Raw genomic sequence first — 24,971 nt, 5'->3', positions numbered from 1 at the left:
TCACTTTGTCTTGGTTTTATGGCAAACACCAGTGGGAGATGGTGAATGGCCTTCTATGTAAGAGAAAAATACTTTCCTTTGATGGATATGTTCCATATGGCAACTCATGCTTTTCCCCACATGAACCCACAGGACTGTAATGTGGGGTGAAGGGTGATAAGGACCACTTGGATCTCCATTCTGAGGTCAATGCTCTGGTAGTTGGACAGAGTAGGACTGGCAATTAATGATGTACAATGATAAGGGATATTTGTGCTCCCTTGAAGCTCACAGAATTTCAGGGTGGGAAAGGATATATTTGATATCCAGCCAAAGTTTTGTCAATATGAATATCTGAACCAGCTGCTTTTCTTGCTGTTCTCCCATGGTTGGATTACTCTGTTTTTCTTTATGTCTTTGTCTTTTTTTTTTTCTTTTTTTTTTTCTTTTTTTAATTTATAGCTCATGATGCTCTTATGAATTTTACTGCCAGAGTATCAGATCTTTGTCTTTTGATAGGGGATTATCTTCCTTGAGTATGGAACCCCCAGCTCCATTTTTTGTTCTCAAATCAGCCTTTCCCCAGTTTAGTTGACCAAATCATACAACCAGCCTCAGCTGAAAGTTGGAAAAGCACTGAGGGGACACAGTAAGTTAAATCTGCCAAGGTGACATTTCTATTAATTCCTGCTGATATTTCCACCTCCCTGGGTGAGTGTTCAGAAAACCTCATCTGGCCTGTCCACATAAAGTGGTGTCTGAAAATCAAGGTAAATTTATCCCAGATGAGGGAGAACTTGGTGTTTCAGATGGAGAACTTGATCTGTGGCAGAGCCTGAATGGCTGAAGAGGGAACAGCCCCAGGATGGGCTTGGCTTAGGGGTGCCACTCCTGCACGATGTGACTCAGGCTTATTCCCACATGGGTTTGTCCCATTGCCTTGAATGCTTTGTTCAATTAATTACTGGTTGAACCTGCTGCTAAATGTGCCATATCAAAGGCTTGTGGAGCAATATCTTCCCCAGGCAGGTGCTTGGCTTCAGCAGTGCTTTGGAAGTGGCTGAGATCCCAGATAACCGAGCTGGCCCTTGCCCTGCAGCAGCGGGATCTCCCAGTCTGGGTTTCACCCTGAGTCAGCAGAACTCATATTCCATCACTGTGCAAACTGAAAAGGGATTCTTCATCATCATCATCATCATCATCATCATCATCATCATCATCATCATCATCATCATCATCATCATCATCATCAATCATCATCATTCTTTGTTCACCTGTCACAATTTCAGCTCTACCAGTATTTCCAGCCTGGCCCACCATTCATCAGCTTCTTCCACAATTATTTGCATTCTTCATTCTGTGTCACAGCCTTTGTTCCCTATGTGAACTCGCTGATTTTTTTCCACCAGGCTGTGAATCTTTCGATATTTAGTCTCTCTTAAATACACATTTCAGCTTGTTTTCCTACAGAACTGAATTTACTTCTACACACATCAGGTTTTGTTCCCACTCAGCTCCACACTTTCTACTTCCCTATCTGTCCTGAGAGTGTGGGATGAGGAACAATCCCTTGTTTAACATGCAAAGCATGCAAACACACGCTAAATAATTATGCAAATATTTTTCAATTGCTTTCATTGTGATTTTTATTACCATTGTTTTGGTCTCACCATAGAAAATGGAAGCCAGTGAGCCGAAGTGTCTGAGTGGAGCTGGACTAGAGCCTGAATTTCTCAATCCCTGTTCAGGCTAGAGCACGACTATCTCCTCTGTGTGTTCTCCCCTGGAAAATTCTTATTTACAGAAACAGAAGATCCGGAATTTGCATAACTTTGTAGCAGCAGTTCCTGCAGTATGCTCAAAATACTGGGTGTTTTTTTAGAAACCTGAATTCTTATGTTGTCTGATTACATGAGGCTTTCAGCCTTCAATGAAAGGTTCTACTGGTTCTTCAGGTCACTGAGAAAACCTTCACACAGATAATCCAGTTTGGGAGGCTGAAAGCCTGGAGTGAACTGCATCCTTTTGGGATGCTGTGGGGTTCCCAGTGCCATTCACTGTGTCCTTTCTCTAGAGCCAGTCTGAGCTGCCACACGTATTTGGGTTTTCAGGCCATGCATTCCACCCAAAACGTGGTAGGTCTGTGGGAGGAAGATGGAACAGCCCAGAAATGGCATCATTTTGACACATGGAAGACAGTGATTCAGTTATTTCACAGGTACATGGACTTCTGCAAATATGCAGCTCATAAAAACCTTGACAGTGTTTGAAGAAGCAGTTTGGTAGTGTCAGACCCTCGTCACTCTGCCAACTGGCCAGTTTGGTTTCCATATAAACCATGGGCTAGAGGAACAGGTGAGCACTTGGTTGGCCTGAGGAAATATCCTGTCTTCTAAGGCAGATTTGTGCATGAAGCTTTAATGCAGTTTCTTGATCTGGACTTGTTCTGTGAATGAGGAGAGGACCTCAATCTCTGCAGATGCTAATCCAGCACTTCTTGCTGACCTAACATTGACCTACATCATTTAAACCAAAGTGATGTGCAGGCGACACAGTTTCTGCTGAGAAAGTGCAGTGCGTGCCAACGTTTTAATATTACTCTTTTTTCTCAGTCTGTTTAATCCAGTATCTGATGTGAATGGAGGGAAGAAATGATGTACAACATATTCCTTGCACCAAAATCTCAGAAAATGAAATGTAAATGTGTGAGTACGACACAAACTCCCTTTCTGTGAACACACACCCGCAGAGTTGCCAAGAGCACAGCGAGCCAACCTACGGCCTGTACGTCTGTAATTTACTGAAGGGAGGGAACAGGTCTAATTTATGCACTTGGCCCTCAGACCAGGGTTTACCTCAATGCTTTTCAATGCACAAATTCTGTAAATCTTTCTGGGAGAAGGAATGTCAGCTCCCACCAGGCTCTGGACATGCCGAAAATGTCGCTCGCATGGATGATGACTTGTGTTTAATTTGCTGTTGTGGATGGGCCTGAACCAAACTCCTTTTCTTGTTCCAAACATCTCTAAATTTAGGAGGTTTTGGCAACCCAGTCCAGATATGAGTCAATAGTTCTCTGTGTTCCAAAGAATAAGTATTAGGCTGCAAAGGTGGGAGTCATTATGTAAATGGGATAATATAAGGGAATATCAGTATTAATACCTTTGTTATGCTCAGAGCTAGAGGTTTGCCAAGGCTTAAGTGGACTCAGGATGAGCTGGACACATCCAATTAATATAAGTAATGTGGCTTTTCTTGAACAAATGTGACTTCTCAGTGCACATTATAGCTGCTGAGTGTTCCAGCTCTGCTGCATCTGGTCCTCAGAGGGTTACAAATGTGTATTTTAGTGCTAAAGACTGCTCTTATTTCTGCATTTGTTTGGTACTAAATAAATGGGTTCTGATTTTCAGTGCTTCTGTCAGGGAAGTAAAAAATATGGGTGTGGCTTACTGATGGATATAAAAGCCCCAGAGAAAAAAACACAGAATATGAAATTAAGAATTATGTATCCACATGCAAAGTAAGTGTGCTGGACCTCTCATCCCTTTTCCTGATGTCACTGCTGTGTTGACAAATTCTCCATCAAGTAGGTGTCTTCTAAGGCTCTTCTTAGTGAATGCCTCATCTGAATTTCTTCCATGGATGCCACAATTAACACTGACCACGTCCTGCTGCTCCTCTCTCGTCCAGAGGGAAGCCATCCATGAGTTTATGGTGGCACTGGAGTGCTGGCCCAGGCAGGTCAGGTGGAAGGTGAATTACTTGAGCTGTGCAGTTGTTTTGTCAAGTGTGCAATTCTGCTCAGTTTCAAGAACAGAAAACAGGATTTCCTCCCACAGTCTCCCACAGCACCCTTCATTTTCTTTAAATGTTTTGTGATTGCCCCATCATCATGTACCAGTCTCACTCCAGGATGTTTCCTGAGGGACTGGGGTTTACCACTGGCAGATAAAAAGAGAGAAATGCAGTGGCATGGAGGAAGATTATTCCAAACCCTCTTCTGGCTTCCCAGGCTGGCAAGACAGGTGGATCTCCCAGCTCCTCCACTACTTTCTCTGTGGCTCACCATGATCTGCACCTCTAGTCCCTCACAGGGCCCCTAACAAATTCTGGAACTGTCCTTCCCCTGCAGTGCTGCCTTGCTGCTCTGCACCATGCTGGCTGTAGCGCTGTGGGAGAAGCAGGTCTGTGCCTTTTTCTGTGCTGACTGAAGTGCTGAGCACTCTGGATTACCCCCCTGGAAGCAGTAGGCAGAATCATGGAGCAGGCACAATGTGCCACATGAGGATCAGCTTAGCAAGTTGGATCAGTGACACTTTGCAGCACAATAAAAACTGCTTATTCCCTTTCCCAGCTGTTCTCCCAAGCACTCTGAGCATTCACTCGCCTCAGCACGCAGGAGATTTACGGATCTCACTTCCACTGACATGGCAGAAGGGACCCTCCTCACTTGCAGATTTGTTCTTTTAATAGGCATCCAGCACAACTGGGAATTAAGTACACGTGTGTGTCCAACAGAGAGGAGACCAGAACCAGCTGTAGGCACAAAGAACTGCTTAGGAGGCCCATTTTTTTGTGCTGATTTGATAACTCAGGGGACAGCCAAATCTTCCTTTTTAGGAATGAGGAGAAGAGGAAAAACAGAGGACATCATCTTCAGATTGTATCACCCATGGAAGGGAAGAGATATCAGGGAAAGAACTTCTCCACATGAGGTTCTCCTCTCCCTGACGGGGCAGCTGGAGCAAATAAGGTTCATTGTGGGCAAACGTGAGTTCATTGTGCCTCCACCCGGAGCTGGCAGAGCAGCCGGGGTGTTCTGGGCTCTGAGTCAGTGATAACTTCCTCCCGTGACTTCCTAATTGAAGTCAGAGATCCTAAAAGATACCAAGCGACTGTGGCACAGACCTGCTGCTCCCAGACTGAGCTCTCTTATACTCCAAACCTCTTCCAGTTGTAGATCTTATTGCAAGGACATCATGGATTTGGGGAGAGACAGGTGAGGCCCTGTAGCCATTCTCACTATGAGAGATGCAGGGGTGAGTCACCTGTGCCATATAATGACAACACAAGCCCAAGGAACACAATCCTCAGCGAGGTCCTTTTTAGAATTAGCCACACAAAAAGGTGAATCTTAAAGACAAAAGGAAATGGTGTTAGGAGGGAAGAAGTGGCAATGACCGGAGGCCTTCATTTGATGCCAACCGGTATCTCAGAGAAAGCAATTTCCCAGAGGATTGTCAGAGATGTGAAATGAATTGTAAGAGCTGCTTTACAGGCATTTGTGGGCACACACACCTGCTTGCAGCAGGGGAAAAGACAGTGCGTAAATGTCTGGAATATTACATAAAAGCTGTCTGGTAGACTGGGCAGAGCAATTAAAATCCATCTTGCTTAAACGAACCCTGAGTGCAGGTCAAACAAATCTAATTTTTATTGTTCCTTAAGGAGATGTCTGTACAGGAGACAAAAGGGGGATGCAGCCGTCAGGTTAAAAAATCAAGATGCCTTTAAAAAATTAAATGTTCACAATAGTGCTACAGCAAGCTGGATAAATGATATATTACAGGGATGGTTTAAAACTAATTGATGACTAATGTTGTAATGCATTTGTAGCTACACTGATCTATTATATATCTTGGCCAAGCTGAAGGGACACTTCAAGGAGAAAAATTGCTAACTGTTTTAACCTGATGGAACTCGGGGAAAAAATAGTTACTTTACGAGATAAATGGAAAGGTTGTGACCTCCTAATGTACATCTGGGTCTTGCAATGCAAAATCAAATTATCATTAAACAGAATGTGATCTGTGATGGAATTAAAACAACTACAAACCAGCACAGAAGTTTCCTCAGAGAAACAAAATAGCCCACATTGAGCTGGGAGCAGTGGCTGCAAAGCTGCCTGGCTAAAGAACTGGTGTAACAAGTTGGGATGGAATTGTTTTGCTCTGTAATGAAAGTTGGTTTAATTGGAGAGTGCAGGGAAAATGTAAGCATCTTTACAGCCATTTACATATGTAAGCCATTCAATAAACATTACTTAATTAGTGTATAAATCATTAACAATTTAGCCTAAGTCCTGAGTAAAGTGTGTCTCTCTGGCTCTTGCAGGGGAGACAGGAAGCCTCATTTTCCCCTCCTCATTTTTGTCATGCCTGAGGCTCATGCCCTCTGGGTTTTACCCTTACAGTTGGAATTTGGAGGAGATGTCAGTCAGGCTCTGCTTATTTTCACATCTAATTCATGCAAAAACCAGGTTTCCTCCTGAGGCAGTAAACTGGCCCAGATTTGCTTCAAAGTTTGGCCCAGGTTCAGTGAATGACTCACTTTAACTGAGGTACATTCATCTTCCTGGCTGGAACACGTGGTGGGAAGTGTTGTCAAAGAGCAGAGATCCCCTAGAACCACAGCTCAGGGCTTCAGGACCTTGCAAATCAAATGCAGTGGCTCATTCCCTCCCCTGCTTTCCTGTCACCCAACATGAAGGACATCGAGTGGGCGTCCCAAACATTGCTGCTCAACCCAAAGTCCCTGCATGGGGTTTTGCAGGCTAAACCCACTGCAAAGGGCTGGGATGGACTGCTGGGAGCTGGGCTGGAAGGAATTTCAGCCAGAAGCCTCCCTGGTCCTGGGATCTGTGCAAAATTCTATGGAATAAATCTGGCAATAGGTAACAGGTAAAGATAACATTGTAGGCCATTGCCAAAATATGGATGACTTTGAACAAGCCATGATTAAAAGGCCAAAAATACCACTCTCAACCTCTGAATTGGTTCCCTCCAATAGGAGTATGTAAAATGAAAGAGAACAAGGTTAACAGGACACCCTCCCACCAGAGGTGACACTAAGTTTCTTCTGCTCAAGAAAAAGTTAATGTAGCAAGGACATGACCAGCCTGTGATATCATCTCAGAGCAGCATATTCCTCCATGTATTCCTCCATGACAGATTCACCTTCCAGTGGGTAGGGAAATGCCTGCAATAGCAAACTGCAAATATGTTGTACTTTGAAGGGTTTGACATGCCAAAACCCCCCAAATCCTTCACATTGCTGTACATCAGACTTCCTCCTTTGGATTCACTCAGTTTTGGTTTGAAGCCCAATACAGGCAGCAACTTGGAAAATTGTTTTATAGCTCAAAATGGAGCAGTTGGAGTTTAAATTTGGGGCGTCTTTCTTTTACAGGGGGACATTACTCTTGGTTCAAAATTTTAAGTTATTCAGGTCAATATTGGTGTCAATTTTCAACATTTGGAAACTCAGTTGCACAAGTACCACTGAGCTGACTTAGAACACTTATTTTCTCAAAAGATGGCAGTCACATCCATGGCCCTGTCTGGGATTTCTTTCCTTCACTAACATTTAAACAAAATAGCTCAAACAGATATTTTTTTATTCCAGATCAATATGATTTCTTAAAGCTTCATGTTGAGTAGATAATCCTCACACAGACTTTTTTTTAAAGCAGAAAAGCATATGAAACAGCTTTAGATGAAACTTTGAGCTGCCAGTTCATTTAAAAGCAATAAAGTAAGGAGGAAAAAAAACAGAGTTAACTTGAAACAGGGCACTTGGCATTCAAGGTGACTGTGAGGTGGTCACAAAGGCAGGTTGATCTCTCAGCAGCCACATGTCAGGTCCGGTGCCCACTATGGCAGAGTCGTGCCCTGCATATGGACTTGCTTCTTAGCTGCTGACCCTCAGTGGCCAGGATTCCATGGAAGGAAATATGGGATAATTATCTGCAATTCTAATTTTCCAGTCCCATATGTCCCAAGATGACGACTTCCCCGTGTCCACTGTGACCATGGGGATGAGGTGTCCACCAGAGTGTCCCATGGCATTTCCATGACTGCAGCAGACTGGAGGTAAGGAAACTGTTCTGGTGTTTGGCTACACTCACAAACAATGATCCCAGCAAGCCTTGGAGAGGGTGGAGTTATGTACCAGTCACATATTCTTCCTCATTTTGGAACAATCAGATATAAAATACTCTAAAATAAGAATGCAGTTACCACTTATTTCCTTCCTCAATTTCTTATCTCTCTTTATCACAACATTCGTATCTGTGGCTGACAGAAATGGCAAATACATCCAGTATTTCTGATTTTTGTCATGTCTTTCTTTTCATTTCACTTTCAGCTTTTTTGACTGGCCAATGACTCAAAAAATTAAAGCCGTGATGGTTTTACTATAGCTTTGAGAAGACAAGCTGCATAATCCAGAGGTTACCAAAGCCGAATGGGATTTTAAAGAATGCTTGAAGCAGGTTCATTCTGCTGCTTGTGCAAACTGCAGATGTGCCAAAGTTTTTTGTAACTCTTGTACAGACATAAAAGCATATTCTACACATATTTCTGTCTATATTTTAATTTACTGAGAGCATTTGCTCCATTTGATTTATACTAGGGCTTTATGATTGTCAGATTAGTGTAAGAATGCAAAAATTAGGAAAATTAAAATGTACCTTTGATTGTCCTATCCTTTTTCCATGTTCTTTCAATTATTATGTCAATAGCCCAAAGGAGTTTTTGATGTGATGCACTGAATATTCTGACTTATTCATAGGAGATGTGGGCATTGGGCACATCATTTACCAGCTCACTGCTGTCACAAGCTATGCATCCTTCTTCCCTCTTGACCAAAGCTCGATTAATCTTTCCATAGTTTTGTTTCTGGTATGGTTTTGAAACAGTGTTGTTTTTCCCAGGAAGCCTTAAGAACCTGAGCATCTGCTTCATGCTGTCTGGGCAGCTCAAACAACTGCAGAGGGAAGGGAATAATCTCCCCTAGACCCTTGACAGCATCACATTTCCACCCCGTCACGGTGCCCGGTACGTGCAGCGCTGGCAGGAAGAGCTGGGGAAACTCCTGTTTGCTGGGCCATGACCTGTGGAGCTGCATGATTTTAGGAAATACCAGGTTAGCTCCAGGAGCAGGGAAGTGTTACAGCTCTTTGTTCCTGCACAGAAGTTTTCAACATCAGTGAGAGCATCAGTGTGTGTATTCAGATTTCCATCTGTCATGCAAAGCATAAATCCAAAGTGCTCTGTGAGGTTAGTCATGCCCAGAATATTTGAAGTTACCTACAATGCTGGCAAATTAACATCTCACATTTTTCTCCAGAGTCCTGAATGGTGCAGACATTCTGTTAATCATATATTGCAAGCTCAGACAATATATTAAGTATGGAAAATAGGTTTATATAATAAAGATAAGGCAGAACAAACTGGATCCACAAATGTCTTTCTACTCACTCTGTCTATAATCATTTCATTAAATTTCTTTGGGGTTTATCCAGTTTTACTGTGACCACCTACTGACAATGTCTCTGAAAGGAAAGAAGAAAAAGCACGAAATTCTAACATGCAAGACATACAAAATAAATCCTGTGACATTTTCTAATATGGGAATGTTCCTAAATGCCAGACTAAAACATCCCTCCAACGGTTTCTTTTACAGACTTCCCTTGTTCCAGAAACTTGGCCTGGCTTAGGAGGAAACCCCATAGCTGTCCCTTAAAAGTTGAATTGCATCAGTGTGGGCAAGATGTTGGGCCAAATTCCTTAATGGTGCAATTCCATGAAAATCAGAAATCGTACACCAGAGCTGAATCTGCCCTGTGGTATAAAATGATCTCCCTGGAGGCAAGACTTTTCAAAATAGGATCATATTTTAATTCTAAACAGACAATTTGTTTTGGGTTATATACAGAGCATGACAATCTCACTGCTATAGGAACCAGCTACATAAAAGGTGACTTTATCCTTGTTTCTTGTGCTGTTTGGTTTATCTGTGTGTGATTTGCAGGTAGCTACATGATCCTACAAACTTCTTTTTATGTAATGGAATGAGCCCCTGTTCCGTTTAAGATTTTAAAAGATTACAGAGCTGGCATTGGAACATTTGTACATTTTGCAATGAGTTAAGGAGAAAGGCTGCGTGTTGTTTATAATCTGGGAAGTACAGATCCCAGTTAATCTTACCCTTGGAGAACATACAGTTATATTTTTTTACAAATTAACAGATCCTGACTGATTGCCTCCCATGACTGTGTTCACTGGTTTTGGAATTCAAAGGGCAAAATAGGATCTGCCTTTTGTAGAAGGTGCCAGGAATGGCATCAGGACACACTGCCTGGAGGGTAGCTGAGCCTTTTCAATCCTCCCCACACTGACTGGATTTGGCACCACTGTGTGATATATCACCACTGTAACAAAGCACTTTATGCAAGCTGGTCATATCCTATGGAAAAAGTCTTGGAAGGATGTTACAGAAAAAAAATATTTAACCTCTGTTCACAGTTTTTCTGGAGATGTAAGGTATTGTGAAATTTGAGGAGATTTTCACAGCTTGGCTTGTGAAATTCATTTCCAGCTCGACAGATTGTGATTTCACGATTTTGCACATCTGGATTTTGGCACGGGGCTGTGGGGGGGATGTCTCTGGCAGTCTACCTCCCAGAACAGTGTGTTTGCTCCTGGGCAGTGAAGAGTCTAGTCCTGGCTGAGCTCTCCCCTGCCTGCTCTGCCCTGGGCACTGTCTGTTCCACAAGGGAAAGGCTGCACAGCTGGAGCTGGCCCTGACATCAGTGAGATCAGGAATCACTTGAATAAAAATGTTAATGATAAAGCCATGTTTTTCAAATTCAAGGAGTGTAAGGGATAGGCAAAAAAAGTTGTAGGGGTACAATGTACTGTGTGTTCTGGGGAGCAAACAACATTTTCATTTGCTAAAAACACTATGCACAGACTACTGAGCACTGCCTCTGACACACTGCACCAGTGGGCTGCTTTTCTGGCCAAGCATTTTGGGAGGGGGTCTTCTCCTTCGGGCAGTGTTCCCAGAGGGGAACCAGTTGATGAAACAGGACTTTAAGCCAGGAGTTTTTCAGCATTCACACCACAGAAGGAGAGTTTACAAAGGTGGGAAGAGCCATGTGCATTTTCCCTTTGTGTATCACTGTGTGACAGCAAAGTCATCCTATTTTCCCACCAGGATCACATGGCATCACAGAACCTCCCTTATTCTTATGGCATTGGAAGTGTGGTTTCAAAAGAAAAATCCCTGTGCTGTCTGGAATGCTCAACTGTTGGGTACCAGAGTCGGAAAACATCCTGCCTGCCACGAACGTTAGGAAAACAGAGCAGCCCTGACTCCAGTGCCAAGTGGTTTTTTGGAAGGCTGACTCCCCTGAGAATAAAGGATATTGGTGTCCAGCCAAGTGGGCAGGCAGGAACAGGGCCTGGGCAAGACACTGGAATTTTGGTGGAGCCTGAAATATTGTCTGCTTGTTTGTATCAGCTTCTGACTTTGGTATTAAAAAGTGAGCTGCCCAAAACGTGAGGAAATGGACCACAAGTTGATAAAATTGGAATTATTTTTCTAGCTATATTTAGAGGAACTTAAAACAGGGATTTCCCTTTTTGGCCACTCCAGTATCCAAGAGTAACTTAATATTTCTGTTAAAACCAGAAAAAATCCCCCAAAGGAAATTTCCTTTTTTTTCCTATTGTACACTCAAAAATCCCTTCGTGTTGCAGAGAATTCATTTGGTTTTTACTTCCCCATCTCCCTGTTTAGATGAATAGTCCTGGTCTAATGGCCCAGTAAGCACTTCATCCAGAGTATTCCCCAGCTTCTACTTCCTATAACACTTGAAGAAGTGCTATACTTCATCAAATGAGATTAAAACCCACCCTCAGGTGCTTGTATGAACTGCCTAAGCACACATGCAAGCAGGAACTTTATTAAATATTTTTTCCCTTATATTTTTATTCTAACGAACATCTAAATGTGATTTTGGGTTCAGAGGTCCATTGCTGCTTGACATTCACCAGGAATTGGGATGTTGGGGCAAAACTTACACCCACTGAGCTCAAGAGACATTTTTGTGTTGATCTCAACAGAGCAGGGCTGGGTCTTTATTTCCTCGACAAGGCTGGAAAATGTTCATTCTGCCTCTTTCCCCTGCACACACATATTTTCTTTTCTTTACAGAAGGAGTCATTTGTCTTTATCTCACCATTCACCTCTCTCTCTGGTTGCAGTTAATGGAATTGTCACCTTTATGGACTCATGCTCCATTTCTCAGCCTGTCTGGACTTTGGCCTCCAAAGGTTACCACAGATAGTGAAGTAATATGATTGAGTCTTTTTCGACAGATTTATGCAAGATTTCTTCTCCAGCAAGTGTCACATCTAGTCTAGTTCTGCACAAGAGAATATTTCAAAGATGCCAACTGTCATCTAAACCCACTAAATTGTTCTGTGAGGTTGAGAGGACTGAGGGCCATCTCAGGCAATGCTGATTTACACTACCTGGAGCTGTATCCCCACTGCTTGAAATACGGGCTCTGGTTAATCACAAAAAAAAAAGAACATCCCTATCTCCCAGAAAGCACATTTAAAATAGAATTTTCATTAGTTACTCTGTAATGAAAAGGCAAAAGGGTGTATTTTAAGTGAATCTGTCCAGAATCTTGGAAGAAGGGGGGGGGGGGGGGCGTTATTTGATGGAAAACTACAACAGCCACATGCTAAACAGAAAAAATTGGTATTGAGTTCATTTAAGACACGTACATCCAGGGAATATTTTCAAGTTTATAGAAAGATTTTGGAATTGTAGAGGTTTCACTGCACATGTATCTGCTCCTCCTGCATTTGATACAAAGCACAAATTAATCATCATTATTCTGCACTAATATAACACCTCTTAACCCTCAGCTTTCAGAATATTTCAAAGGAGCAATGAATTAAGCCTCACATGGGCTTGGGAATATGTGATAATCTAAACTTGGATTCTTTAATAAAAACATTTTCAGGTCTTTGATTTTGGAAGTTGTAAACTTCTAATTGTTCTTGAAAATATCTTCCTTTGTCACTCACTTGGAAAGAAAGCATGTGAGTACTAGAGAAGTGAGATGAAATGGAAAAATGTATTAAGCAAAAGTTAATAAATTTGTCTGTACTTATTTTTGTTATTTATTGGAGCAAAAAAGACCTGGGTAAACAGAGGTGCTAATGTCATATAGGTGTAAAAAAGGCAAATTTGATGCCTGTCTGTAACTAAAAGAGTGCAGGGGGAATTATTATTGCCACTGTACAAGTCTCTTGCAAGCCATCATTTAAACATTACACAGTATGTCAGACTCTGATTGCTCACGCTCAGAAAAGATGAATTCTGACTGACAGAAGTGAAGGAAAAACTATTAGATAATCCACAACTTGCTGTTATGAGAGAAAATAAATGATTAATATTTAAGTTGGCAAAACAAATAAGGGACTTCAGTGGTGTCTACAAATACATTGGGGGAAGAGAGCAAGTATTATACTAAAAGAAACTGTCACTGTATGACTATACAGAGGGCAGAAATAAATTTGTTTTTAATGAACAGAGGAATGGGATTCTGGAACACAATCAGGTCCATTTCTCTGGCCTTCATTTTATTGCTTTTCAGTTGAAAAAAACATTTGGGTATCTCCCCAGTCATGGCACCTTGTTTTAGGCCACTGAGCTAATGTGAAACAGCTCGTTTGTGTCTCTGAATTTTACACTTTCCCTGCATGGAGCACTTCCCTGGCCAGAGTGGTGGCCCTGCTCTGGGATTTGTCCCCACGGGCCAGGTCTGACTCAGATTGGGATGTGCACATCTCATAAAACAGAAATTTAAATCTCACTACACCGCAGACCTCCTGGGGAGCAAAGCAGAGCATGAGGGCACACATTCACTCCATGCTGTAAAATGACTTGGAATTACAGTCGGGAGGGGGTATTTTATTTTTTAACCTATCTATTCAAAGCAAAACATTTGGACTAATGAAGAAACCCCCAAACACTGCAGTTTGGGTCAAATGTCCTTTCTAAGCCAGCCCAGACACAAGGTATTCCCAATGGAAAAATCAATTTTCACCCAGATTTCAGTTTGGTATAAGCAGTGTTTTCCATCAGAAAATCATCCCAACGGAAAATTCCTAACTGGTTCTAGTACAAAATGACTAGCAAAGCTCTCAAAATGATTCAGTGGCAAGGCTGGAATGAGAACCCACAGCTCCTGACCACGAACCCTGTGCTCTAACCACGAGACAAACACTCATCTTTCCCTGAGCAAGGTTGTTCCTGCAGCTTTTCTGTTCGGGTCGAAGTGGGAATACTCTGGAAATGTTGCAAGAGAACTTTTTTTGCAGCAAGATTTCCTGTTGTAGAATATTTGGGGGGTAACGGGAAAAATCCCTGGTGGCTCCCTGGGGCCAGAAATGTTTGGACACGATGGGAATGTGAGGGCTGCCATCTGCTCCTCCCTGCGTGGGTTGAGGAGGGTCACACAGGGGTGTGGTGGGATCTGTCCCAAACCGTGGAGTGCTCAGCCACGGCTGGCCCATGGGTTGGACTCGATGATCTGAGAGGTCTTTTCCAACCTCATTGATTCTGTGATTTCTCTGTTTTTCAGGGATGCATTTGAGGGCATCCCACCACCCCATCCTCTCTCCGTTTTAAGCAAACCTTAACTAAACCAAGGGTTTTCTTCTTCACATCAGCAACTCTCCAGCTTTTCAGGTGAAACTCTCAGAGCAACCCCATCCAGAAAACCAAACTCATGGCTTGCAGCCCTGTTTTACTCTTTTATGTAGTATTTAAGGAGGCTCGGGGTGAGAGATGTCCTGAGCCCTAACATTCCCTCCTGTTTATTACTTCTACATGTATCTACATAGTTATTTGGCTGTATGTTTTGATATATTTATTCTTCTATACTGTATACGTTCTTCTCAGTAGTCTCCACGCGGCTTCTTGCACCGCTTCTGCGACCCCCGATATTTCGCAGCCGTGTACGCGGCAGCGGGGCTGGAAAATCAGATTTATCATCCTTTCAGCAAACCGCGCCAAGCCCCCGCCTGGTTCCCGGTCCAGACCCGGGCGAAGGGTGATTCCCTGCCCGAGCCGCCGCTGCCCTCAGCGCCCGGCGGCGCCGCCGCTTCCCCGCCCGCCCCTTCCCGGCGCAGGCGCGGCCGGCCCAGCACGGGGCAGCCCGGCGGCTTTCCCGGCAGCGGCGGGTTCAGGGGACGTCCCCGCCGGGGTGTGCAGGCCCGGGCAGTGCCGGGGGCACAAGTAAGTGATGGCTGCAGAGTAAGTGACGGCGCTGGCCGGGCCACGGCGGCCCCCGGCCCTCGGCAGGGCCGCCCGTGAGGGGAGCGCCGCGCGCGCCGCCTCAGCGCGGCTCCCGCCCCTCTACTTGCCGGGTCCCTGCCCCCGTTCCTGCCCCTTCTCCGCCGTGACGCCCGGAGGGTTCCGTCCTCCTCCGTTAGGGCTCGGATCCTGCTGCTCTGAAGGGAGCTCTGGCGTTCGTGTTGTTGATTAATCACCAGCGCCGCCTCCTTCCCCAGGGAGCCCCTGGCCGCAGCCGCGGGCCCCGTGCGGCGCGCCCCGGCCGTGCGTGGGCTGAGCGCTCACATCGCCCCAGATCAGCTCAGAGCCTGCTTTTCGTGCAGCCCATGGGATTTACGGCCTGCTGGCTGTCCCGAGTTGTCTCCTGACGTTTCTGTACAGCACGACCATATGTGACTCCCACTGTAGTTCAGTGGGAGCGGGGCTGCCCTTCACAGCCCCCGCAGGGGTGGCCCAGTGCCAGGGGAGGCGTTTGATGCTGTCCAGGGTGGGCACACGGATCCTCCCAGTGCTTCCCGTGCTGTTGGATCACCTTTATCCCAGCTGCCTTCCCATGTGCTTCAAATACAGCTTCCTGGTGAGGGAAAATGAGAGGTACATGCTGATTTCTTCATGATGCTGAGTGACAGGACGTGAGGGAATGGCCTGAACCTGTGTTAGGGGAGGTTGAGGTTGGATAGTAGAAAAAGATTTTCCCCCAAAGGGTGGTCGGGTGCTGGAACAGGCTCCCCTGGAAGGGTCACAGAACCAAACCTCCCAGGGCTCAAGGGAACATTTGGACAATGCTCTCAGGCACATGGTGTGACTCTCTGCAGACCCAGGACTTGGACTTGATGATCCTTGAGTATCCTTTCCCAGCTCAGCTTTTTCTGTGGTTCTGTGAAAGGGCAGCGCTCAGGTGACCTGACCTGGGCAGGTGGGACATGCACATCACTCACACACTTGCCTAATCCTCCATATCCCTAGGAGATTTCCATAAATGTTGTGTCCAGTCTTGTCTCTCTGGTGTCCTGCTGCCACCACTGCCTCGTCCTCATGCAGCTCCCCTTTCTGGCACCTTCACAGCCTTGTCTCCTTGTCATGCCCCTGTGATCCCAAGCAGCTCCTGGGCTGGCACAGAGCACACCCCAGGAACCTGCTGGAATTTACTCGTGCTTGGCTCTAGAGCTGCCAGCACGGCCGTGTTCCTCACTGCTGCCAGGCTCTGCCCCGGTGAGGAACTGGTAACTTGGCAGATTCCTTCCCTGCTGAGGTGCCTGGGATTTGTTAGGAAGTTTAATAAACTTAGCACCAGTGCTCTTCTCTGGAGAGCACTTACGAAACAAATTCCAGGGAAGTAGAGGAAAGGGCTTGGTCATCTCGGAGGTTTTTAGAAAGTAATAAGCAGACACATTGTTGGGATGGTGGTCTTGTATTTCATCCCCTTGTATTTCATTCTCGTATATTTCATCCCCTTGTATTTCACTCTCGTGTATTTCATTCTAGTTTATTTCATTCTCATGCATTTCATTCTATTTTCTTATCCTGGAAGACCATTTGTTTAAGTAGTTAAGGTTAACTTTTTTTAGATGCAATACAAAAACAAGGAAATTTTAAAGGCTCTGTAATGTTAATGGTCCCTTTCCTTCAGGAATGTGTATGAGCATATGGAAAAAAAAAAAAAAAAGAGGCACTTCTTTTTTCCTGGGAAGGGTGTCTGGGATGGGAGGATGAATGCAGAGAAAATTGGTTCCTTGTAGGGACAGCTGTTCCCAGCTATAAGAATCATGGCAGAAATAAATTTATAGTGTCAGGAGAGACCAAATAAACTAATTCTATGCTAGGAAGTTTTTATGTGTATTCTTAGCCACTTCTGTTACTCCATTCTGTGTTTCTCAGTTAAATTGTCATTTTAAAATGTTGGTTCTTTCGAATAAATAAATAACTGGTTTTATGCAGAATTAGTGTTTCTTTTAACCTAAGCTAATATGCAACCCCACTTCCTCTTAAGTAGTTGTGACAGGAACTTCGGGGAGAGTGTTTTTGAAATTGCAGCCCAAATAAATGTTTAATTTTAAACTGGCAGATTACTTGGGGCTGTCATTCTTCTCAGGCTTTTACTATGCAAGAGTGAACAAATCCTGTAAAATAAACTGTGGATTGGGCTTATGGACACATGTTTGCTTCTGGGCTGAGCATCTTGAAGTGGTTTGCAGCATGTCTTTAAAAATTTATTTCACTGTTGCATCTACTGCTGGCCTAAGTGCTCCAGTATCTGCCAGGAGTAATTATAGGCAGTTGGTTCAGATGTTGCTTAAATGTGTAAGTCTTGATGGGAAATGCAGTGGATTTCAGCCAGAATGCTAATTTTGATGTTTTATCATTTCATAAAACTGTGAACTCAGAACAATTTATTTTTATACTGATCTGCTGATACGTAATCACAGGGTTAGTGCCAGATTCAACCACGAAGTAGCACTGGAATCTAAAGATGGGATTAAAGTTAGAATATCAGCACTACCCTAGATTGGCTAATTTGTATCCACAGTGGCATAATGGCTGTATTTACCCATGTAACCTGCACAGAAACTCCTGGTGCCAAGGCTGGTTTGCTGCAGAAATGCAGTTTAAAGCTGTTGTGTGAATTGTAATTGTGCCTTTTGAATTGCATTCTCCTTCAAATTACATTCTATAATTTAAACAGATATTTTGCAAATTCACATTATTGTGCTAGGCTGTGTTTATAGTATACTGATTTTTGTGGCATGTTTTGTTGGTTGTTCAGGGTTTTTTATTAGTTTCTCCATTTTCATCATAGCATAGAGTGAAAAAAAATAAAAAAGTCACAGTACATGAATCAATTTTACAGGCAAAGAGCAGAGATTATTCTCTCTGTCCATCATGAGTAAGTTAAAGTGATAGAGACATAGGGATATGAAAGATCTTCCTTAGCATTAGATTGATAAGCTGGTGGATCCAAACACTTGGGTCCATCAGTCATTTTGGAGCCTGTTACCTCTTTTCAACTAGTCATGAAGCTGCTACAGCCAGAATTTATGTAATAATTAGATGGCATTTTTTCCCCCTCAGTCAATGTAAACAAGATAGTGTCTTCTTTCAGGGCTCCAGGCATTCTGCAGAGTCATTTGGGACATGTCTCTCTGCCAGGTCATTAGCACAGCCTTTGGGGATGTGTGCAGCTGCAGTGTCAGAGCAGGGAATGGATCTCAGGATGCATGGCTTCTATCCACTGCTGTTGCCAGGCTGGGGAAAAGAAAGGGTGCTGCTATACCCCCCCTTATTCCTTAGGTTTTCCTGCCTGGGAATTGTGTCCTGACATTTACTGATCAACATTTCCTCTGTTGGACAAGCTGGAGGTTATGGCAAGTGTTCAAAATCCTGCCATCGTGTGAGTGCACCTGTGATGTTCATGAGTGTCAGGGGTTTAGTCCTGAACTCCTGATAGTGGCTGGGAGGTTGCCACTGATGGATGCAGGATCAGAGCCTGCTTTTGAAGTGATGCCCAGTCCCAGAAGGGCCCAGAGCACTCTGGAGAGAATTGGAGCTGTTGGTTTTCCCCAGAAGGCTGTGTCTTCTCATGTTGTGTGTTCTCACAGCCGTCAGCCTTCCTTTTTCCTGAGAGCTCCTCTCTGCAGCTGCTTCCTGCTGTTCCCGGGGTTAGGTGGGCTCTGGAGCAGGGGGAGCTGCACTGGTTTCCTTTGTGTGCCAGAGTTACAGGTCAGGGAGCACCGGCACAGCCGGGTGTGCTCAGCGTGGGCCTCGTGCTGCTGCCACTGTGCAGAGCCTGTCAGGGTGTGCAGCAACCTCAGCAGGGCCAGGGAAAACCAGCGGGAGCAGTAGCCCCAAGTCTTCCCCAAGCATGTAGTTGGAAGGAGCTCCTGGATCCCTCTGTTGTGAGCTCAGTGTTTTGGGACCTGCCTGAAGGTGGAAATCCCTGGCCAATTCCGTGCTCCTGAGAAACACCTCTCAGCTGACACCAACACGTTGTTTTCCTACCGCAGCATCTCTGAGCAGTATCTCCACCTCCCCACAGTGGCCTTGGCATTGTTTCTTGCTGATTATTGGTACTGACTGCTGCAGTGTGTTATGGTACTTGTATTACTGCCACATCCATGAGCACTCAGAGCAAGAAAGTGCTTTTTGTCTGACCTGACTGTGGAGAGATTGTGAGTCCAGCTCAATACTCATGATGTGTGGATAGCTGCAGTGAGACCTTTGGGGGTGATTCAGAATGTGATGGAATCATGACTGCATGGAGAAAGTAAATACACAGCAATTGCTTAATGTCTCCTCTAGCTCAGGAACTCAGACACATCAAACAAAACTAGCAGGTGGCACTCTCAGAACAAACCAAAGGGCTTTTTCCTGCATTGTTTGCACAGAACCTTATAACTCGTTACTACAGTAGTTTGCAGTTAGAAAAGTTTCCCTGGATTCAGAAAGAGCACAAACAAATTTAGAGAGGAAAAAGCCTTCAAGGTCTGTTAGTCCTAAAGATAAAATTTCTGGCTCAGGAAGTGCCTTTACTATAGATAGCAGGAGGAAAGGTGTCCTGGGGAAGTACTGCTGGATGAAAAGGGCAGGCATATGCTTTTCTTACGGCTTCTGGTGTTTGTGGAGGATCCTGGGCTAATTGGACCTTTCATCTGACCCAGCACAGCCATGCTCTGCTCTTTAATCAGGGGCCAGAATGCCATTGCTCCTATTTGATCATCAGTACCACAGGCCATGTCTGCCTGTGTGAGCTGAAGACAGGAACTGGAAGGAGAGCAAATAATTCTTCTGTTTAGTACAAACTTTTCTCAAGCAGAATATAGAGAAAACCAACTCTGCTGTACATGTACGAGCTTGGTATTTACTGACACTGGTCATGCTGACATCCTTCTGCTGTTCCTGAGTGAGATAACTATGTAGGCAGTAGAAGCTGAAAATAAATAATTTTTGATCTAATTTCTTAGAATAATTTAGGTATTTTCATTTCTCCCCTTCCTGGTTACACCAGGATAAACCCGAATTACCTTGCTTTAAATCAGAGCAGGTGGAAGTAGTTTGGCCTGAATGTATTTAAAATCCAAAAGATAGAATTAGAGGGCAGAGGGCAGCAATGAAGTAATGACTTTGTCTTGGACACTGAAAGCAAGGGGAAGAAAAAAGATCTGGAGAGACATTACAGCGAATTAGTACATAGTGAATTATTTATAGAGAGAAAAGGAGATACTAGAAAATAGTAGAATATTATCAGTCCTGCCTATGCTGAGATTTATTGACATTGCATTACAATGTTAGGAGGACAGTTAGGAAGGTTTTGATGGAACAATCTAAATATTATAGGACTGGAATCAGGGTTTTATCCTACTACTGAAATCTTTCATTATTTTAAGCTGTTTTTCCTTGTAAGATGTAAGAAAACTTCACAGAATGTACCAGAGAACTGATGAAAGAATCTAGAGGTGTTTGGTTTTCAATGAAGAAGCAAATTTTCCCCAGCTCCATTTTTATTTGTTCCAGTTTTGTTACTGTTAGCACAGTCCTTACATTCCTAAGAGATCCTGCATGTATGTGTTGCTGTTTGGGGAAGGGAAAAGGGGAGGTGAGGTGTGCTTTTGTGCCTTCTGTTTGTTTTGTTTGCTGTGGGGTAGCTGACAAATAAGTGCTTGTTGATAGTTATAGCACACTCCCTTGGGCATTTAAGGATATTTTCTATATTAGTACTGCCCTTCACCACAGTGTTAGAATTCCCCATCTGCTCCTGCTCTCCCACACAGACATGTGCCTTCTTTCTCTTTCTACATCCAAACAGGAATTACAGAAGCTGGAAGAGCAAAGGGAGTTCACTGTCTTCAAGGAGACCCTGCCACTCTACCACCACCACTTCTATTGGTTACTTACCTCTAGCAAGCCAACAAAGTACTGAATTTCCAGTATAATGTCAAAAGGGCTTGTTTTGGTTAGTGTCCTTTCTACAATTGAAAAGCAGCTTTTCTTTAGCATATTTAGATCTTTTCACACTTATGAAGCTTATGAAGCCTAATTTGAGCCTGTTAATCTTTTTCTTGGTAACCCATAGAAAAGCACAGCTGCACTACTAAAACCACTCTGTTTATCCACAATCACTGGGTCTGGGCAGCCCGCAGCGTTCCAAAGATCAAAGTTTAAAACAGACATGCCAGTCCTTCCTAATTCTTTGTGTTTAAGCACACAGCACCACGAAGTCTAAATTGCTGCTGCTGAAAGCTTGTGCTGAGCTTGGGCCTATGCTGATGTGAGAGTGCAGCCCCTCCTGCACCCTGGCTTTAACAGAAAGGTATGTCCTGGCAGCTTGATAACCGTGAGGTAAAGTGGGACAGACAAGTCTAACAGTGCTCATGAGAAACTCATCTGGTTACTTACTCATTCCTTTTAAATTAAAGTAAATAATGTTAAAGATTTTCTTCTTTTTTTTTTTAATATTTTTGCAACTGAGTTTCACCCCTCCTTTTTCTTTCTTCATTGCTTATGTGGGAAAACTAACACATTTCTACAAGGATAAACTGGGAAGTCTGTGGTTTCCAGCATGCACATTTTGAATAATATTTATACAGACTATTATTTAATGGGCCATATAAATATTTATAATATGCTGTAGCCTTTTGATCATAAATGCTTGTTTGAAAAGCCATTCTGTCCCTGCTGTGATTTGCAGAGAAAGAGGCCATTGCTGGTTTAGTGCTTGGAGGGAATTTTGGCTTCGTGTCCTGACTTAGCAGTTACAGTTATGGATTAACATGGTCAAGCTGGACATGTCTTTTAAGTTTACTTTTTTCCTCTGCCCCTCTCCTTTTGTTTGCAAATTCAAATAATAAGTTGAAAATATTAGGCTTGAAATCTGCAGTGGATGGACAAGGCTGTATTGAAGGAGGCCTTTTTTCTTGGCTGCAAAGAGCCAGGCTTCCTGAGTTTAGATATTTCAGGGATTTAGAAGGTCCTATCTCCACTGCCTTCCACCCCTTGGGAGTCCATGAACATGCATCATCCATGCATAAAATATTTTGGTGTCATGTTAGGAATATTGTGCTTGGTGAACTGACCTGTCTGACTGGACTTTTAAGACATTTTATTTCAGTCATTTTTCCTCATGATTGTATTGCCTGCAGAAGCAAAGAATCCAGCAGATAAAAAAATCCAAACCAACCTTTTATTTGTACAACAATTTTCTTTTTACATGGCAAGGAATGTTGGTGTCCAAATTCCAAAGCAACAAGCTTGTGCAGGGACCTTCTGCTACCCCTGAAATCCATTCAATTCCTTCAGCTCTGATTTGGACCTTCCTTTTGTACCAAAGAAATCTTCTGGAAACAAAACAGAATGACAACATTCCTTTTTAAAATTCTTATCACTGTACTTTGGCTAAATATTTTCCACCAACTTCTCTGCTGAGTTCTTAGGTTCTCAAGAAATACCCTTGGGCAGAGTCCATAATTACTGACATTTATGACCTAGAGATGACAGTGCTTTTTGTGGATGGGGTTGATAAGTAGGTGGCATACCAAGTGTTTGGTATTCCAAAAAAACCCTTGGCATCAAATTATGTTTTTGCAAGCAGATCAGATCCTGTTGCAGAGACACTTTATTTTGAAAAGTCTCTGTAACTTAGTGCTTGCTGTTCTTGAGAAAGAATTCATATTTACTTTTAGCCTTTTTTTCATGAGATACTGAGTGAATCTTGCTGCTTTGTGAATCTAGGTGAGCTTTATTCAGAAAGAGACCAGTTAAAGTAAGTTTGGGATTCTTGGTTTTGTACTGTCATTAAACTCTTTCCTGTTCCCACTGATTGACAGCAATAAACTGGTGGATGTGCAAAGGCTGATATGCACTGCTCGAGCACATAAACAAACTCTGCTTCCTGCCCAGTCACTCACACGGGCACATCCTGGTTGCTTAGTAAGGAAAAAAAAGGAAAGTAAACATTACATGGGCAGATTGGGTTCCAGGTTTCAAATGTTTGTGGGAAGAATCCAATGCAAAGCCATAATTTCAAGTGCTGAGTAGGAGGTACTGTGAGCTTAATTCTCTAACATCTGCTAAGCTTGTTCTCTAAGTAGCAAAAACACATTAATGAGCTAAAATCAAGGCTGCCATACAAGGAAGAGAAATTTGGAGTAATATTGTGTGTGTGAGCATGAGGCAGGATATAAAATACTCCTTTTGCTATTTGTATTTAGTGAAGAGCAAGTAAGAAGGATTCGCCTATGTTTTAAAAAAAAGAGTCTGTTTTGCAGCTTGTGGTTTATTCTCAACTTTTTGTGAGTCAGCAGCTAAAGGCAGAGCCGAAATAGGGGAAAAACAGGGAAATTTGTGAGATAGTATCAGGAACAGTATTATGCAATGCCTTTGTAGTAAAATTTCTCCCAAGGAACTTGCAGCACCTGCAGCCAGCCTTTGGAGCTTTGAGGAGGTGAAGTACAAAATTAAGAAGTAAATACCATGTTGAAAAGAATATCTTAAAACTGCTTTTCCAGCTGAGGGCTAAGAGGGAGAAGCTGAGTGCTGTCACCCCCCAGGTGACAGATGCAGTATTAATCACCCCTAGCAGCAGAGTTGTCTTCTCTGGCAGAGGGATTGGCTTTTGTTCCTCTGACCAGGTCACAGAGCCAGGGCCAAGAAAATAAAGCAGGCCTTCTTGCCAATATTCTTAGGTGTTAGACTCATGGCACACCATTATTTTTAGCTGATTGCTCATCACTTGGACACATGACCTTGCTTAAGGAGATTAGTGTGTGTTGCACCTAATCTGCTGGGCAGAACCAGCATGCTGGGAGGCAGCAACCAGGATTTCCAGCAGGATCACAATATGCTCTATAGCTTGGAGGTTTTTTCTACTTTCTGACATTATTACAAGCTGGTGATCTGTGCAGCTACTCCAGTGACCCTGCAGGGTGTGAGCAGAACGTGGTGTGGTGACTGCTTTGGTCTGTACCAGGGACAGAACTCCCTCGTGCTGGCCAAGCAAAGAGCAAAACCATGGGCCCTGGACCCAGCAGTGGGGTCTGGGCATGAAGTGCCAGATTGAAACAGGGAAAAATGATTCTCCACTGACTGACCACATTTCCACGAGCTGTTTAAAGGGTGGGAGGAAGGGAAGCCTCAGTTGGTTTCTTCAGCCAAGGTGTTGTTTTATGCCATTTTCAGTGCAAATGAAACTTTGTCCTAGTTAATTATTATCCAAAATTGGAATTTTCTGAGACTGAGGGCTCCTTGTTTTCTTTTCTATTTCCCCTGCTGCCTCTAACCCTCAATGACTGTAGATTTGTGATATCTGTCAGCAGCAGTGGTTACAAGCCAGCCATGGATGTGAAAGACACCTACTTTATGCCAGTAGATCTTGACCTGTACTCAACATTATTATTAAAAAAAGAAAAAATAATAATTTGAAATGTGAATAATCATATTCTATTAATCAGGACTTTCCAAATCTTTCCCCCTTTGCTTATATTCCTCCCTCTAACCACCCCATCTGCCATATCCAGATATTATCAGGTCAATTCTTTAGGAGAAGTGGGCTGTTTTTAAGTAGAGCCATTTTGATGCTTTGTAAATACCATGTGTTTTAAATGCCAATTTATCCATTCATTTTCTGAATATCAGAAGCTGTGTGTCAGCTGAGTTTCATGTGTTTCAGAGATGTAAAAGGTTCATACAAGCACTAAACAGGGTACTTGCCTGATGTTTCCAATATTTCTATCAGCTCTTACTTAGCATTCTCACAGCTTGATTAAAATGTAAATGTTAACTATTAATTAAGAACAAACCGTGAGAAATTAAGAACAGTGAATTTGTCACTGTAT

At 43.4% G+C, this 24,971-nt stretch overlaps 1 protein-coding gene and 1 long non-coding RNA gene across 2 annotated transcripts in view; both read left to right on the top strand.

Moving 5' to 3' along the window:
* Positions 1–9,209, top strand: part of LOC108961806 (uncharacterized) — a 119,426-nt gene extending 110,217 nt beyond the window's left edge. Inside the window, exons 3-4 of the long non-coding RNA XR_007778183.1 lie at positions 7,748–7,853; positions 8,696–9,209. This is a non-coding gene — a long non-coding RNA (uncharacterized LOC108961806). The remainder of the gene's footprint in view (positions 1–7,747; positions 7,854–8,695) is intronic.
* A 12,131-nt stretch (positions 9,210–21,340) lies between these two features.
* Positions 21,341–24,971, top strand: part of FGGY (FGGY carbohydrate kinase domain containing) — a 121,391-nt gene continuing 117,760 nt past the window's right edge. The window contains exon 1 of the mRNA XM_050977667.1: positions 21,341–21,480. Coding sequence (XP_050833624.1) covers positions 21,454–21,480 — 27 coding nt within the window. The 5' untranslated portion in view covers positions 21,341–21,453. The remainder of the gene's footprint in view (positions 21,481–24,971) is intronic.

This window comes from Serinus canaria, chromosome 8 (genome assembly GCF_022539315.1).
Source record: "Serinus canaria isolate serCan28SL12 chromosome 8, serCan2020, whole genome shotgun sequence".
Classification (NCBI taxonomy): domain Eukaryota; kingdom Metazoa; phylum Chordata; class Aves; order Passeriformes; family Fringillidae; genus Serinus; species Serinus canaria.
The sequence above is the reverse complement of the archived record's forward strand: the minus strand, read 5'-3'. Positions and strand labels throughout refer to the sequence as shown.